This window comes from Notolepis coatsorum, assembly GCF_963971535.1.
Source record: "Notolepis coatsorum genome assembly, chromosome: 14".
NCBI lineage: Eukaryota > Metazoa > Chordata > Actinopteri > Aulopiformes > Paralepididae > Notolepis > Notolepis coatsorum.
In genome coordinates, this window is record NC_140178.1 from 13,803,335 (window position 1) to 13,822,008 (window position 18,674).

At 42.6% G+C, this 18,674-nt stretch overlaps 1 protein-coding gene across 4 annotated transcripts in view; it reads right to left on the reverse strand.

Annotated features, from left to right (window-relative positions):
• The window catches only part of pbx4 (pre-B-cell leukemia transcription factor 4), a 77,355-nt gene that overhangs the window by 56,606 nt on the left and 2,075 nt on the right, over positions 1–18,674 (reverse strand). For 2 of the 4 annotated variants that reach the window (XM_084328576.1, XM_084328575.1), the window contains exons 2-3: positions 16,995–17,108; positions 14,764–14,837 (exon numbers count right to left, since the gene is read on the reverse strand). In XM_084328576.1, coding sequence (XP_084184702.1) covers positions 14,764–14,837; positions 16,995–17,108 — 188 coding nt within the window. The remainder of the gene's footprint in view (positions 1–14,763; positions 14,838–16,994; positions 17,109–18,674) is intronic. The other 2 variants (XM_084328577.1, XM_084328578.1) reach the window with 1 other exon arrangement.

The window sequence follows — 18,674 nt, forward strand, 5'->3', positions numbered from 1 at the left end:
GTGTCTGCAACACAGCACTCTTCATCTCCCAGTCCTGAGTGATGTGGTGGCAGGCGACGGTCGCGTAGGATACTGTTGTGAGATACTTCTACAGATTGTTGAAGGCCCGTTTTAGACTTTTTCACACACATCCTTCGTATTTTCAACCCTGGCATCGGTAGTCTTACAGGTGGCACTTTATACTCCGGTTCGACAAGATCCTTGAGCGCTCGGAAGCCCTCTTCCTCCACAAAGCTCAGTGTTAGCATGTCCTTGGTGATCATTGAGGTAATGAGCTGTGTGATTTTCTCACCTCTTGCAGGGTCACAGCGGTGCCTCGCACTGGTAAAGGACGCGATGCGAAGCTGTTGTTGTTGTTCTTTCTTTATGTCTTAAGTTTCATGTGGTTCAGCATTGAGCTAGTGGACATGTTTAACTTTGCACTGTACAATAGTCTCAAATTGTGGTCAAAATAAACGGTCAAAATAAAATCAGGTGTGATTTGTTCTGTTCACAAATCTTTTTTATTTGTTCTGTTGTGAAAAAAATAATTGCCTGCAGTGTGAACGTAGCCTAACTGACTGCTGACTGGCGTTAGCTTACGGCTGTGCTAGCAGTGCAGCATGATAGTTAGTTAGCTTGTAACTCGCTGTAGTACAGTAGACCCAGGTGCAATAATCCACTTTCAAATGTCCAATATTTGGCAGTGCAACTTGTTTATTAAGCTAGGCTAATCCACAATCACACAATCTAGCCGAGTTTCGAGCTAAATCACCCTGAACTTTTAGTCCCAGGAACTACATTTCACTCTACTTTTTTTTGTTTGTTTGTTCCTTCAGCCTATTGTTGTTTGTGTATCCATGTTTTGAATGCACAGCTCAATAAACAAAAAAGACTAGATTGTGCTGCAGATCTGTTGAAAATGCTGGTTGAAATTGAATGCTGCCCCAGTACTCGACCATTCAGAATGTGCATCGCTGCGAGCACCGCCCCCCAAAGTTCCTGCACTTCGGAAAAGTCCAGAGCAGGTACGTTTTGGGGGGGGGGGGGGGGGGGGTCAAATCTAGTAAAACAATGTCCCGAAACGTCTACTTAGACCCTGGTTCCTGGCAGAAATGTCCCGCGGTGGAAAGGGAGCTTGTCACACCAGTCATACTCTGATGCCCAAACCGTAGATGACAGTGACCCGCCTCCTTCGGCAAATTGAAAGACATTTCTTTTTTCATGCGTGGCCCTGAAGCTTTTCAGTCTGACAAGTTTATAGCCTAAGCACTTATCTGGCAGGATGTCAGGACATTATAAGATAGATATAGATTCGGGGCCATTGTTGAATTGAATAACGTCAAGCGGCTTGCATCGACTGTATGGGCATTGCCACATAGAGGAGTGTGTTTGCTATAAGCACTTGCAATTAAAATATAACTGTTTACTTTATGCTTCTGTCGTTTTATGTCTGTGTATTGTGTGTGTGTGTGTATATATTCAATTGAACGTTTTATCTGTAGAGTAGATATCACACAAGTACTCAAGCCTAGAAATAATTAATAATAAACCGGACACACACTACAGAAATCCCCTGTATGTTTAATGGATGTCCCTGTCCCTCAAGCACAAAGCTGAAGTTTCTCCAAAAGCCCTTGGACATTGATTGATTGATGATGATAACTAAACAATGATTATTGTGTTTATATGCTTACATTTATTTCATATCACACACCATATGCACTCTTTCACCAGCAAAAAAAAAATATATAAAAATAAAGAGTTTTGACTGTAATGAGCTGAAACCTGCACTAGGCATCACATGGCCGTGGTATTGCAGTTATCGCCACAGCCCTAGCTATTCTGGTCCTTAAGGTCCCCCGAGTTTGCTCGGAACAGGGTACATTTCCATTTCGTTACGATGCTCCTAGCTCATGGAACGAACTCCCAATCGTCCCTTGAAGCTTAAAGAGTTTAAAACCATGATCTCCAACCTTTGTCAATCAAGTTGTACGTGTTTTTAATTGATTCGTTATCCTTGATTTTTGCCTCGTCTTGTTGTCTTATTGTTATGATTTTATACACTGTGTGATTTGATATGCTTAGTTATTTCTGTATGTACACTCGACGTGACTGTAAATGAGGGGAAACCTCAGCTGCCTCTTCGAGTTTAAATAAAGGTTTATAAATTAAATTAAATTCCTATTGACCGTATTCACACAGCGGCCATTTGCTCTTATGTCACTCACGCCCGGGGGGTGGGGGGTGGTGGAAAGGGAATCCCAACCTGAGCACGATATATAAAGAGCAAAATGGCCACCCGTGTGAATATGGTCAATACTAAAAAGCCACTCCAGACAGTCGCTTGCCCCTTGAAAGCACACCGAGAGGCCCAATTCCTGCAGGAATAATGCCACATGGGGAAAGCAGTCAGCCCACACACCATTACGCTTGAGCTGAAGGTTGGGGTGCTCCTGCCTCCCCAGTTGGAAGGCTTGTGTTGGGGGGGGGGGGAAGGGGTGTCTGTCAGGGCCAGGGGTCTGTGTGATATTAGCCGTCTGCCAATCTGGCTTGGGGAATGGACACCGAGTAATTACTGCTGCTCTCACTGCCTCATCAATCTCCCTCTATCGCTCCTGCACCCCCCCACCCCCCCCCCCCACCCCCCTCCCACACACCCCCCCTATCTTTTTTTCATTCTCTTCTGCAAAGGAGAAGAGAAAAACAGATTGAGTGGCAGGGCACCACAAACCACAACAGAGATGCCTGTAAAATGCAATGAAATGATCCAGTCCCACTGCATAAAGAGTGTCAATAAGAAAGGGTGCGTGTTATAAAAAGAAAAATAGATCTTACCGGTATGAAGCTCTGGCCGGGATTTGGCCGTTTATAAGGTTGTGCGACTGTGCGCCTTGACAGTAAATACGTGGTTTCCTTAACGCTAGGCCCTAATGGGAGTTATACAGCCAACACGCTGCCACAAGGAGCAGGTCATCAGTCTGTCTACCAAACATGGTAATGTCTGAATTTATTTGATATCTGAAACCTCTTACTGCTTTTCAGTTTAACAGGCACCAAATACAAATAAAAATGATATATGTATAATATATAATAAGAGTCTGAGGTTTCCAACGACTCAAAGTTTTACAGCCGAGTTTAAACGAAGCTCTTTGAAAGTGAATAATAATTAAAATGCTTTAACGAGGCTGGCGATTCACTGGACCTCAGCCAGAATCGGGGCTTCTGTGATCATAACGCTTTGTAAATGACGAATATTCGCGATTGCGAATTAAATGAAATTGACCATATTTAATGGTCTCATTCAGCTCGAATGCAAAGTGCGACCTGATCAGTGTTGTCGTATGTCGACGAGACCCGTGTTGCTCACTGTAGCTACTGTGTTTCAATAGTAACAGCCAGGGGGAAACCAGCATCGCTCAACTTCAAAGAGGAGTTTGTGCACATACTGAAATAGCATCTTAGCCTCCCGTCCGTGACCTGACCTGACCTGCACAGAGATTCTGGCTATTTAACCCTTTCAGGCATACAATCTCACACGTGAGATGTAATGTAACCGTTGAGAACTGAACCTTCTGATGACGATGTAACCATGGCTACTGGCCATTAGCATACCGTGCGGCAAAGGGAACCGCTCCCGCCTACCTCCGGTCAATGGTCTCTAACTACACACCCTCAAGACCCCTACGCTCTGCATCTTCTGGCCGCCTCAGACCTACTCCTATCCAAGCTCCGGGAGGGTCATCAAAGAGAAGTCGCCTATTCTCAGTCCTTGCCCCACAATGGTGGAATGAACTACCCACCCCAGTTAGGACAGCCGAAACACGTCCAATCTTTCGCCGTCGACTAAAGACGCACTTCTTCAACCATTATCTGAATAAATAAATAAAAAAAAAAAAAAAAAAAAAAAAAACGAACTAACCTTACTGTCATGCACTTGTCCTAATAAACGAACCTACACTGTAGCACTCAACACTTTGATGAACATTGTTGCTCAGCTGATAGAGTTGTGCCCTTCCTGATGACTTGTCGTAAAGAACATGTAAGTCGCTTTGGATAAAAGCGTCAGCTAAATGACTAAATGTAAATGTAAAATGTAAATGTAGAAGATATGGACTTCTGGAATATTCCAAGATAAGATTTCCGAGAGAATATTCCAAAAAGAAATGTAACGCGAGAGGGTTCAAACGCAGTGATCTGAATCCATGTAGTAACCTAGTGGGTGGCGGGATTATTTTGAACAATTTGCAAACATATTTGCTTTTATTTGAAGATTAGAGAAGAGGGAAAATTCTAAAGGGGGAAATAAACAATGATCACAAGAGATGAGTGATTTAGAAAAGAAAGGATATATATTTTTACTTATATTGCAATTGTGATGTAATACACAATATTAGATGGAATGATGATTCCTATGTCACTATCAATATTCACTATTCTCATTTTCATTGGGGAAAAAAACATTAAAATGGCCATGGTGTGATTTTGTTTGTTTGTTTGTTTGTGAGGAACTAGGGCTGAGAGGTAGACTGAATATGAAGGTATACTGTCATGGATCCATGCAAAGGTATGGATTTTTACAATACTGTTGTCCACAACATACTATAGCCTATACATATCATAAGAAAATATGTATATATACTAGGGATGGGCGTGAGTAATCGATTACTCGTAGCTATGAGAAAAATCTATCTTAAATTATAAAAAAAAAATTAAAATAAAAGACTTTTACATATTTGTTTCACATGTATGTGTAAGATTATAACTGTTTGTTGGTTTCCTTAAACATATACGTGAATGAACAAAATTAAGTAAAAAATAATAATATAAAAAAAAAAAAAAAAAAAAATCCGAGTTCCAACCCCCCCCTTACGAGTAATACACAATCACTCTAGTATAGCATGCGATCAATCTATCTGGATTTTTATTTAAAATGCCCATCCCTAATATATACACAGACTGTATATTTGTAAGTTAACTTAAAAAATTGTCAGTATTAAAAAGTTTAAAAAATAGACAATTTTCTTTAAAAAAAAATTCTTTTTCCGTTTTTCTCCCATCCCAATGTTAGTCGTTATGCCAATTCCCAATCCCCTTCCTGGTCGTTGCGCACTCTACCCCCTTCCTTCGACACATGTGTAGCCACTGGGAGGGCGGAGACTATCACATGCTTCCTCTGACACATGTGTAGCCAGCCCACCGCTTCTTTTCACCTGGCAGCGCGGACTCTCACTGGGAGAGTGTAACGTGTGGAAGATCACACTACCTCTCCCAGATCCTTCCCTTGCTGTGCAGGCACCCCGACCGAACTGTAGGAGTCGCTGTTTACAACGACCAGGACCCACCCACGCCGGCTTCCCACCCGCTAACACTGCCAATTGTGTTAGTATGGACGTCGGCCAAGCCGGAGGCACCACAGCCGGATTCGATCCCACTGGCTCTGTGGTGGTAGACAAACGCTTAGTCCGCTGCGCTACCCTTTCACCTTTAACAAATATTGCACCTCCTGCTATTTGGATATTGCACTACTAGACCATATTGTGATTTCAATAACTTTTTGTTTAATTGTTCATCCCTAATCGCGATCATGCTAAATAATTGTGATTATAATATGATATAATATATATTCTTACCGTATATATCTATCCGCCTCTGTCTGTACATACCTGCATATAATCCTTTTTACATATCTGTAGATACTATATCTGTACATATCCCATACCTACTCTTACTAGTTACACTGCTGGCCAGTACGACTTACTACCAGTGTCTTTATACCTGTATCACTGTACATATTAATACTACAACTCTGTACATACATCTGATTAGCACTATTACTCGGTAGTACTAATTTATATATTTTATACCCAGTTTAATCACCTGTACATTGTATATTACTTTTAGTTTCAAGTTTATTTCAAGTTTGTTACTTGTGCTGTATGATGACAATACATTTTAATCTAATATAATATAAATGTATTTATTGCAGCAGCCAGGCTCACAGATGGAGATAATACATGTGATCAGAGGAGCTCTGTTGACCATCCTGACCAACAGCACTTGAGCTTCAGCAGCACTGACCCCCCCCCCCCCCCCCCAAGCCTCCATCAAGTTGATGGTTGCTGTTAAAAGTCACACATACACTCCAAAATAAAGGTACCATAAAATGATAATGACTTGGTTTTATAGGGGACTTGACAAGTCTATGGCTTGTGGCAACAACCTGAATAAACACAAACAACAAATGGCTGCTTGATCACTCGGCAGCAATCAGCTACATTGTTCTTTTCCCACGGCAGGCAGAGGGACTTCTGTGGTCACTCACTCACGGACGATCTGGCAGGGACGTTTGGTTTAGAGATCGCAATCTTGGTTTTCAGCGACCTCAAACGTACCCTAGTTATAACGTAAATTCCTACTAACGTGTGAATTAGACATGACGTCACATTACTGAAATAAAATCGCTTGCACTGCGGAAATAAGTAACTCTAAGTAACAACTAAATAGTTACACATGATCTAGGGTAGGAGATAAGTTACAATGTAACTCTAACAACTAAATAGTTACACGTGATCTAGGGTAGGAGATAAGTTACAATATGTAACCAGAGTAACAACTAAATAGGTAGGTGTAAATCAAACAAAGTAACAGAATAATACAGTAAAACTGCACACACACAGCATAATTTTTTCATTAATTGTGTGCCATTTTGCAACATTGTAATCCAGTTATTTAATATATTGATATGATATTTCAATATCGATCTAGCTTACTACAATCTGCTACGATGCCAAGTGACTAAAGCCAGCCAGCAAGCTAGTGTGCACAGTAACCATGACAACGTAACTCTACCTCGATCTTTGATTGCCCACTTGTAATGACTTGACCTACAAACTAGTTAGGTTATGCCCTAAGACCCCTAGGGCCTAAGTAATCGTAGTGCAACCAAATTTTGTAGATGATTTAGTTACAACGGACTAGTTACTAAGCCTCTAGTGTGGAGACTCCAACTTAATTTAATTTCAAACCTTTATTTCAACCTGTAAGACACAGAGTTCACCCTCATTTACAGCGAAGGCAAGCTTACAAAACAAGACAGTTTATCAGCAATTTCATACATATAGGCACAATAAATAAGCTAAATAAAGCGAATAAAAAATCAGCTAAGACAGTTACATGGCGACACACAGTGGTCGGAGATCATACTTTTAAATGCAGCAAAAGAAGGAAGAACCTTCAGCTTAAGAGTCAGTTGGAGGGCATTCCAGGTGTTGGAAGCATCAAAGGAAGAAGCAGGTTTTCCTAGTTCAGAGTTCTAGTTCACTTGGGACAGAACTTATGGTGCAGAACTCAGTGCTGGTTTGTTAGCTAAACAGAGGAGGATGGGTCACACAGCCACAACACCACTTCTTGTAACGCGATGTGTCTCCCAGTGGTGACGGGGACGCCATGATGTTCCAACACACACCCATCCTCTTATCATTCTAGCCTTTTTAACTGACCAAATTGTCTTGGGCCCAAAGGAAAAGACACTCGGTAGTACCAATTTGTATATTCTGTACCCAGTTTAATCTCCTGTACATTGTATATTGCTATTGCACTTTACTGCTACATTTGCACTGTGGTTGGATGCCAAACTTCTTGTACTGTACTTGTGCTGTATGACGACAATACATTTGAATCTAATCTAATCTAAACCGAGTGGTATTCCATTTGTGTATACGACCGAGACTCTTTCACCAAATGACAAGGTGTAAAGACGACGCGTCGTAAAAGCTTTTTATCTACAATCGAATTCTAAACGTGACCATGTCAACAAACTTAAAATTCAAACACCACTGATGTGAATACCTTGGAGGGCTGCAAAAACTTTCAACGACCGTCTGGAAAACAAAATGGCTATTCTTTAACTGGCTTTGAACTTGATTTAAAAACGGTCTCTGTATGAAAAGCTGGAATAAATAACAAGACACGGTCGCTCCGTGATTCTTCATCATCGTTTCCCTTTTTTCTTCTTTTCTTTTCGTTTTAAACCTTAATATAATCTAGAAAATTTACGACAACAAACAAACAACAGAGTGCGTTTACACGTGAACGGAGGCGGAAATTGAATTGGATGATGACAGAGAGAAAGAGAGTGAGTGAGTGACAGATTCATCACGGTAATTTGTCAAGCTCAGGAACAACTCATACAAGTAAAAAGGAGAAGAAAATACCTCAAACACAACTGAATCAAAAACTTATGTCGGAGAAAAACTGCAGTGGCTTTTTTTTCTTTTTCTCTTTCTTGAAAAAGATTTTGGCATAAGCTGTCGTCCCGTTGCACCAAGAGCTATTTTTACAGCAAACACCCAGGGGAGCGCAGGGGGGTTGGGGAGGTGGATGGGGGCAGAACTGAGTAGAAGCAGAAGCACAATGTCTCTTCCAACTTTGATCACCTCCCATCTCTCTCCAAACTGCTGTGATTTCTCTCTCGGTGTGAATCTTTAACAAAGATTTAACAAAACTAAAATTTCATGCAGATGAAGGTCATGTTTAAAGAGAGAGAAAGAGAGAGTTCAGGACAACAGAGACACCGTTGCGGAGAAGTGGAGAGGGAGGAGGAGGAGGAGGAGGAGGAGGAGGGAGGAGGGAGGAGGGAGGTGGCGGCGCTGGCATTTGCACAGAACATTTCCTTAACAATGAAAACAATCTAACCAACTGCAGCACTCAGAGGAATTCACCTCCCCTCCCCCCCTCCTCCGCCACCACCACCATCACATTACCATATCAAAGCCTCCCGTTCAGAGCAAGTCTTCTCTTTCAAGAATGGGAGCATATAGCAAAGGGAGGGAGGGAGGGGGAGAGAGGACAAGACCCAAGCAGCAGGGGTAGAGACCCAAGACCCGAGTTTGCTTTCATCCCTGTTGTTCTCTCTCTCTCTCCGTTTCCCTCTCTCTCTGTGTACAAGTGTGCCTGTGAGTGCAGTGTTTGTTAGTGGAAAGATTGTTAGTGAGAATCTGGAGAGATAGTATAACAGCACTACTGATTGGAAGGGGGGGGGGGGCTTCCACGAGGTGCACTGGAGAGAGAGAGAGAGGATGTCAAGTCACATTCCAGAGGCACATAATGGGAGCCTGCAGGGGGCTGTAGGAGCTGCGGAGAAATGCCAGAGCAGGTACACGCTGCTGGCGGGGGGGGGGGGCACTGCATGTCAGATAGCCGGCAGAGTCAGGCCAAAGATCTCCATGCTAGAGGGGGGGGGGGGGGGCTGTCCTTGACTAGAGAAAGTCTTAAGCGGGAAAACGCCCAAACCGCCGGTGATAGTCGGTGGAAATACTCCATCGACCAGGGGTCTAGAGAGGAATTTGAGGCAGCGTGCCTCAGCCGATCTGTCGGGGGTGGTTTCTCACCGGCCCCGAGGACTGATCCCACGGTCGGCTCAAGGCTGAAGAAGCTAGCGAGCTTTTCACACACAGACTCGTCGGGGGGTATAGCAGCTTAATCTGCACGTCTCTGCCGCCAGAGTGGGTGGTTGATGTTCCCTTCCGACAGACGGGTGCAGCACCCCGGTTATGCCCCCCCCACCCCTGACCGGCAGAGACGGGGGGAGGAATCGCGTTGGCGGCAGCGGCTCACACTCGAGTCACATTGCAAATCGACAAGAGAGACTCGCCTTGAGACTCGCACCCTGGCAGACTCGACTCTGACCCAAGATTAGGGACTTGTGTGAACAGTGTAAGAGAATGACATTCTTGTTGTAATTTATTATGTATTGATTGATGAGTGTTACTGTTGCTGTTTACATGTGTAACTGTTGTATGAGCAGCTGTATGAACAGGTCGCACTTGTAAATAAGACCTCGGTCTCAATGTGATTTTACCTGTTTAAATAAAGGCTCAATTAAAAAAGACATAGCCTAAATAAATAACAACGTTTATTTTGTTTCATTTTCAAGATAATATTCGGTGCATTTCGCCTGCATTGACCAAAATGAGCTGCGATACCAAACGTGCGCGCTGGCCTGGCGAGCTCACACAGAAACGCCTGTCGACCCTCTCCCTCACTGTACACAGACATCTGTTACAGATATTAGCTAGAAATGCCTGCTATCAGAAATGCAAGCCGAGGCCACAATGAGACGTAGAGCGATAGACCGACCGGATTAATCCGGCCGATATCTGGCATTTTTAAATAATAAATCAGGCAATGACTGATAATCACACCCACGTGGCCAATTAACAAGAATGTCAGCCCTCTCCCTCGTGTAAAATCCTGCAAGTAAATATATAAATATTTTAACATTTTCTTTTCCAATTAATTATTTAGTTTGATAAAAAATTTGTCGATTTTAAATAATGAGCCCAGTGTGTGTGTGTGTGTGTGTGTGTGTGTGCGTGTGTGTGTGTGGGGGCAGCTGGGTGCTGTCCGTGGTGCTGAACTGGACAGGGGAGCTCGGAGGGTTTTTCTCATTTATTCAACTCGACAACACAGGCAACACTCTTCCGTCAACAACATTATATGGCTAAGCTAGTCTGGGACACGTTATTATGTATGTGAGTCTATTGACTAGACTTGTTTTATTTTATAAGCAAAAGTAGTCTAATTTTCAATGAAAAAAAAACATTATAAATCGACATGTCAATCTTTTTATAGCTTATCAATTGTTTTTAAGCTCAATAAACACAGATGACCACAGTAACCAGACTAACCACACAATATGCCACGGGTGGTCGTGTTGCAAACCAGCATAAATCACTTCCTCAGCCCACAGGAATACTCTCACTTTCTATTACCAGCGTCTATTGAAAGCCTTATTGAGTCTATGAAGAACAAGGCTACATGCTGCATCCGTGTCTGACTCATGATTCAACACTGACTACGATATATTGTTAGTCAGCTCGTTCACCCCCCCCCCCCCTCTAACGCACACTGGTTGCCATTTATTGTGATGCTCTCTGGCAAATTCATTAAATAGCTGATTCAATTATCTTGGCTTTCACACTGGCTGGTGTTTCCTGTTGGTGTTTATTCAGGAAATAATATTTTTTGAGAAACACAAGGGAGAGAGCAAATATGGGTGGATAAAACAGTCTTATTCCAAAAAGAGACATGAGACTTGACTTGGACTTGTGCCCCAAAGACTTGAGACTTGACTTGGACTTGGGCCCCAAAAACTTGAGACTTGACCATCCACTTGTGCCCCAAAGACTTGAGACTAACATCCACTTGTGCCCCAAAGACTTGAGACTTGAACTTGTGCCCCAAAGACTTGAGACTAACATCCACTTGTGCCCCAAAGACTTGAGACTTGACATCCACTTGTGCCCCAAAGACTTGAGACTAACATCCACTTGTGCCCCAAAGACTTGAGACTTGAACTTGTGCCCCAAAGACTTGAGACTTGACATCCACTTGTGCCCCAAAGACTTGAGACTCGACTTGGACCCCAAAGACTTGAGACTTGGACTTGTGCCCCAAAGACTTGAGACTTGAACTTGTGCCCCAAAGACTTGAGACTTGACATGGACTTGTGCCCCAAAGACTTGAGACTTGACTTGGACATGTACCCCAAAGACTTGAGACTTGACTTGGACTTGTGCCCCAATTACTTGAGACTCGACTTGGACTCTAGCTCAAAGACTTGGAGTACCTCTGCTAACTGGCTCTCCATCATAAACAATAACCTGTTGCCATTAGTCGACTAGTCACAAGATTCTGACCAACCAAACTATTCTATTTCTAAATCAAGAAATCTGTAAAACGACATTACATTCAAGCGAAAATACTCTAAATACAAGACTGAAGCAGATTTGTAAACATTATTGTGATATAAGAAGTGTTATTTAATATAACTCCACAAAGAACGACTTTGATGCTTCCAACTGAAGCTTCTTCCTTCCTTTGCTGCATTCAAGTGTGATCTCTGACTACTGTAACTTGTAACAGTCTTAGCTGATTTTTTTTATAGTTTATTCTCGTTTATTGCGCCTATACAGTATATGAAATTGCTGATAAACCGTGTCTCATTTTGTGAGCTCGCCGATGGCGACGAGGGTATCCTCTGTGTCTTACGAGTTGAAATAAAGGTTTGAAATGAAATTAACTCACAAGACCCCAATGACCGATTAGTCAAGTAATCATCTAGAAAGGGGAAATCCCTGGTGTTCATGGTTGGGATTTCCAACTCTAAAGCCAAGACGCCCGGCGACATGTCAATCTCAAGACAGCCTATATGGAATAGGTAGAATAAAACGGTTCACTGTGGAATACAGCTTCCTCCACTTGGCCCACAGAACTCATACATGCACTCACAGGGCCTTTCTCTAGTTCGCCCCCGGGAGACTACATTGTGGAAAATCAAAGTGAATGGCATTAGGGTAAATAAGACCACTGGTTGCCTGGGAAACAGGGTACTTACGGTACCCCGCTCACTCAAAGCCTACTCTTTTTTTTTTTTATACTTTCCTCCAATCACTGGAGAGCAATAATACATTATTGACAGGAGGACCACAACAGGCAGCAGTGCCGCATTTTCAAATTGTATTTGAACTGGAGAGATTTGCAGCGAGAGGAGATACAGATACACAGAGGGGGGGGAGAGAGAGAGAGAGAGAGAGAGAGAGAGAGAGATAAAAAGAGGGAGAGAGAGAGAGAGAGAGAGAGCTGAAAGCCCCGCCTCCTCTGCACTACCATAACCATCAATCTGCCATCCACTCCTGGCCTCTCTTCTTTGAACCATACAGCAGATCTGCCAGCTAGCTGACTGGAATAACTAACAAGATGGGAATAAGCAGCTACATCAGCATGGCGTGTATGTGGTCCAACGAACAGCCACGATCCCTAGCTACAGGTCAAGCAGCGCCTCACTTGTTAAGATTCCAGGGCGATTTCAAATTGATCTGCCGTGTTTTGGGACTACGGCTAATGGCAAAACATTGCATTGACATCCATAGTTATTAATTCTCAATTTTACAACCATATTACATTGCAAAAATGGTTTGGTAAACAGTGATAAAAAAAATTATCCCACTAGTTTGGTTGCCCATAACCAATGGGATACTATAGGTCTACATACTATATTTTGTATTTATTGTGCCTATATGTATGAAATTGCTGATAAACTGCGTCTTTGTGTTGTGAGCTTGTCGTAGCTGAAAATGAGGGTCAATCTTAAAAGCAGAATGACAGCGAGGCCCGTTGTGACACTAAGCCTTGTCCATCACACTTGGGGTCAACTCAGAATCTATTAATTGAGACAAATCCGATTAAAATCATAAAGCAAGCAGAACCATGACTCACTGCAAGCTGGCCATTTGTTTCTATCCAGTAGACTATTATATTATTATATTCCAAAGTTGCTTTGTGAATGTGTTGAAGAGCAGTAGTGGCAACCAAGTACTGTTCTCATGGTGACCATAATCACACGGTGGCCGTGTTGCTCTTACGTCGTGCTCAGGTTGGGTTCCCAGGTGAGCACGACATGAAGAGCAACATGGCCACCGTAGTTTAACCCTTACACTACAGAAGGTTAACCCTTTGTTGTGTGGTTGTGAAAGGGTTAACCTTCTGTAGTGTGGTTGTGAAAGGGTTAACCCTTTGTCGTGTGGTTGTGAAAGGGTTAACCATTTGTCGTGTGGTGGTGAAAGGGTTAACCTTATGTAGTGTGGTTGTGAAAGGGTTAACCCTTTGTCGTGTGGTTGTGAAAGGGTTAACCATTTGTCGTGTGGTGGTGAAAGGGTTAACCTTCTGTATTGTCGCGGTGAAAGTGTTAACCCTTTGGTAGTGTGGTAGTGAAAGGGTTAACATTCTGTGTTGTGGTTGTGAAAGGGTTAACCTTCCGTCATGTGGTTGTGAAAGGGTTAACCCTTTGTCGTGTGGCAGTGAAATGGTTAACCTTCTGTATTGACGCGGTGAAAGGGTTAACCCTTTGGTAGTGTGGTAGTGAAAGGGTTAAGTTTCTATAAACCGCTTGGCCTAAACTATAAGCAGTAATAGGCAACGAGGATGAACCTCACCCAAATCAATGTTACAACCAATAAGACCGATATACAATCAATAGTTTCCCGCGAGGCCTGTAAAAACATCCTTGGCACCAGGGGAAACAATCCCAGGAGCAAGAGAGCCACAGACACGCAACATCCAAACACTGCTGTGACACAACCTAAACAGGGCCTAACAAAAATAATGGTTGGTTTCAGGTTGCCGACCGACCCTGCCGATTTAGGTGCGACCCAATATATTTTATGAGTTTAAAAAAAAAATTATATATTAAAAAAAAAAAAATCCGTTTTCTTTTTTTTTTTTTTTTTAGAATAAAGTTTCATAGAAATCTTAGTCAAACATTTAGTATTATGGATATTAAACATGCTGGCAGAGTACATGCATCCATGTTGTTGTGAACATTTTAACCCTTTCACTGCCACACGACAGCCGGTTAACCCTTTCACTGTGACAATACAGAAGGTTAGCCCTTTACTATCACACAACCGACGGCGATGCTCCATCATTAGCATCATTAGCTCCGCGGATGCGGAGCTAATGATGCTAATGATGGAGCATCGCCGTCGGTTGTGTGATAGTAAAGGGCTAACCTTCTGTCGTGTGGCAGTGAAAGGGTTAATTAAATAAAGAAATTCCCTATCCATAGTCGCCGTGGGAAAGAATAAAAAAAAAAAAAAAAAAAAAATTCCCTACCTACCCATGGCCAAACTGACAACCAACCTGAAACCAACTATTATTTTTGTTAGGCCTAAACAGACTCCTGACAACACAGGGAGAGTAGCAGGGGAAGTGGAAACTCACCCGTCTTCTCTTTGATCTCACAGAGAACACTGAAGAGGGCGGGCTTCATTCTGTGACAGTTCAGGGCGTGTTTCCTGCAGGAGAGGAGAGGGAGAGAGGGAATGGAAAGAGGGATTAGGATAAACAGACCTCCGTCTCCAGGCATTCCATCCTCCCCCCAGAAGGCAGGTAGAATTATTAGCCGGGTTCAAACCTGGACGAGTGCTTCTTTATAGATTTCACTAAAGGTCTCTGTGTGTGTACTCAAGTGAGAATGGCCAAGAATGGCTAATATTACCACTTATATTGTAGCGAGGAATCCTTCCTTATATTAGAGTGTAGTGCAACAGGCTGAATACCATTACGTTGTTTTTTCAATGGCCAGATGCGTTTAAAGGTATAACCTGTAATGCCGCCAAACAGCGAACTCTAGGCAAAAGAGCCCCACTTGGTATTGCACCTTGTTAGCTTTTTTTGTTTTGGTTGGGCGTGTTTGTTGGAGTTTAGTAACTTATAAATTATAATACTGAGAATTTCTCCGGACCTCTCTTGGCAGAGCCTGAGGTGTGGCCAGCAGTAGCAACCCCCTCCTCTATATCCACTAAAAATCCGACCCACACATCCGACCTAAAACAAAAGAAAAACTGTAAACAAAGCACAGCGCCATGTTGTCCTCTTTTGCCTATAACATCGCCGGTTGACAGCGTTACAGATTCTACCTTTAACAGGGCAATACTGTACGCACCGTTTGTATATTGCATAGAGAACAAAAAGGTAACATAATTTCTACCCCTTTAGGGAAAGACATGGTCCACATGTCTGTGGTTGGACGATGAGTACATTAAGTTTTTTCTTCCTCTTTATTGCTTAAAGTAATCTAATGGCAATACAAGGGAATAAAGCAATCATGTAAGACTATCCGTCAATTAGGGAGGCACTGATGAGTTTTATTAGCTGATACCGATTGGTTCAAAACATGCCCATCTTCAGATATTTAAGCGGTATCGTGAGGGGGGGTTACAACACTCCTAGTCCTTACAGATAAAGGAATAAAGGGCATGCCATGTCGACTGACCTTGATCTCAAACCCTGCCCTCTTTTCTTGATCCTCCAACCACAACTGTTGCTTCCCTCGAGTTTGAAGAAAATCGCTCAAATGCAATTTTCTCTTCTTTTTTATAAACAAAAGTCCTCGTCATCCCTACTGTCAGTGTGGCCCGAACGTGTCAAGTGAGGAATGGAAACACATGCATGCATGCACACTCACACTGCAAGAGCTAACAAACAACACACCTAACCATCTTGAAAAACACAAAGATTGGACCACTTAAGCAAAGAATATTCATCCAAGAGCTAACATGCCAATACTGAATGCAATCTGAAGAACCGCACAGAGTAGGTTATCAAAACATAAACATTGCAGAGATGCTGGGGGACCACTTTCACAGATGGATGTATTCTTAATCTTTTTTTGTCTCTTTCTTTCTTTCTTTCTTTCTTTCTTTCCGTTTTCTTCCCAAATCAAATCTATATCCCGACAGACATGAAGCCAGACTTATCTTATAAACCATGACTCATGTATTCCTAATCATTGGTCTGTAAGAAAGTAGTCCATCTATGATAACATTCAGATGTTTATAACAAAATAGGCACGATCTAGAGCAAAAAAACAACCAGAAATAGTAAGCGAAATGCTATTAATCGATGATTAAAAAAAGAAAACACTTTTCATCACAGATATGCAACATACAATTCAGGGTTAGGTGACAGAACAAGAACGGTGTGAGGTCTAATGCTTCTAATGATGATGATCAGGAATAACGATCAACGATGAAACGGAACAGAGAAACATTGTGAAGGCCCTCCAAAAATAAGCCTCTATTTTACAAAAGGACAAGACATCACCAAAACAACACAAAAAAACATTTAAAAAAGAAAGAACAGATGAATATGATTTGGCCACAGTTAACCTCAACATGCAGTCCTGTCGTGTGTCAACTCGCTAAAATGTGGCTATACCTATACGACACATATATGAACTGGATGTATGTGTAATCTATAAGCTACCGTGTGTGACATGCAGATTTCCGAAAGGATAACATAGCAGCTTGTCGTTAAAAGTGACTCTTTTTATATCAATTTAATCTTAAGACAGTTTCATTTCTCTGAGTTGGATGGGGTGCCTTCGTTATGGAGGCGGTTATGAGCAGGAGGGTGAGGGAGGGGGGGTGCTCATGCGGTCCTTTACTGACCTGTGCTGGAAGTTGAGTGGCAGGGCACCCCCTGCCGTGCCCCCCCCAGCTCCCCCTCCCTCCGTGGGGTCGTCCGATCCACCCCAGTGCGCCGGCGAGTCCTCTGGCCAGCATCTGAACACAGGGGGCAACAGGGCGAGAGGATGAGGGCACTCTGCACCACCGTGTCCCGTGCTGCTGCCCCAAGCCACTCCCCATCCCGGCACTCTCTGCACCCCCTCCGCCACCACCACCGTCCCACACCGGGCCGGCTCATACGCTCGGTTGTTGGTCATAAATTAGGAGATTATTCTGTGGATAGCAAACTCATTACTCATTAGTCTGAAGAGTGATGGTGATGATGATGGCTGTAATGACAAATTCAGCGGTAACATATTTTTAACAGGCTGTACTAAAAAAATATATATTTATCATGATATAATGACGTATATTTGTAAGTGACAAGGATGAACCGGTTGGGAAGCATGCCGATCTAAACTGCCCTCAGGAGCGTGGCTTCTCCGCACAGGACAACTTTCTAACTCTGACTGACACAGTGTAGCCTGCTGTAGGCGAGGATACCAGAGTCACCAGACACTGGACAACAGTCCTGCACCATCTCAAATTCCTCATTAATATACCAGTATTTGGCAAATAAAGGTGATTCTAATTGCGTCCCTAGGCAATAGCTGTTTATTGGGGACCGACAAGAGTTGACAAACTTGCTGACATTTGCCAACTATAACTTTGTCAAGAATAAGACCATACTACCCTACAAATAGGATTCCTTAGAGCAGGACCCAATTCAATCCGTGGAAAATGTGAGAAATGCTACATTATCCGATTGGCCTTAGTGATTTGATATAGGCCCATATATAGTTAAACATGTACTAATTACACACAGTCTAATAAATATAATATAGGATTTAGTAATAGGTTTAGTAATAACTACACTGCCTTGTGTGTATGTAACAATACAGATAGGGCTAGAAATCAAAGTCAATTGCTCCATAATACTAATAAAAAAAATGAATACATTAAAAAAATGACTAAGACTAATGGATGCGGAAATAAATAAATACAGTAAAATATTTAAATTCTTTCAGTGAAATGGCAAGATATTAAGTCCGCAAATCAATCTCAAACTTGTTCTAGGAGGGGGTGTAATATCCCCGTGTTCATAAGCTACCAGTATAGCCCCCCCCCCCCACCTCATTAATAGAAACTCGATTTGCGGACAGCTGCACTCGCGTACACATTATAGGAGAATTGATTGCACCCTGCACACAATGAAAAGGATGAACACCAGGAGGGAGGGAGTGAAAGAGGAGTGAATTAATTAAGAGAACCAGGTGGTCAAATGTTCGGTGGAAAATCACTAGCTAATGACACATCACATTGTGGCCACAGTCTTGTAGTGGACGCCGTCTATTGTGCAAAAATAATAAGGCTTCAACTTAAGCTGACCTTATGATCCTTGGAGCCGCATGGTGAATGAATGTGGGTCATTTGCTTATTGTCATGCACACACTGACTCTGCAATCATGATATTATGTATGTACACATACCTCTTATGCAAACGTTATGAATGAAGACTCGAGAGTGACTGCTGTCATCGTGTGCAGTGCTTGGTTGACGTTAAGGCTACTCAATAATCCCGACCTTAATGTACCAACTCATTTGCATTTCAATGACTAACGT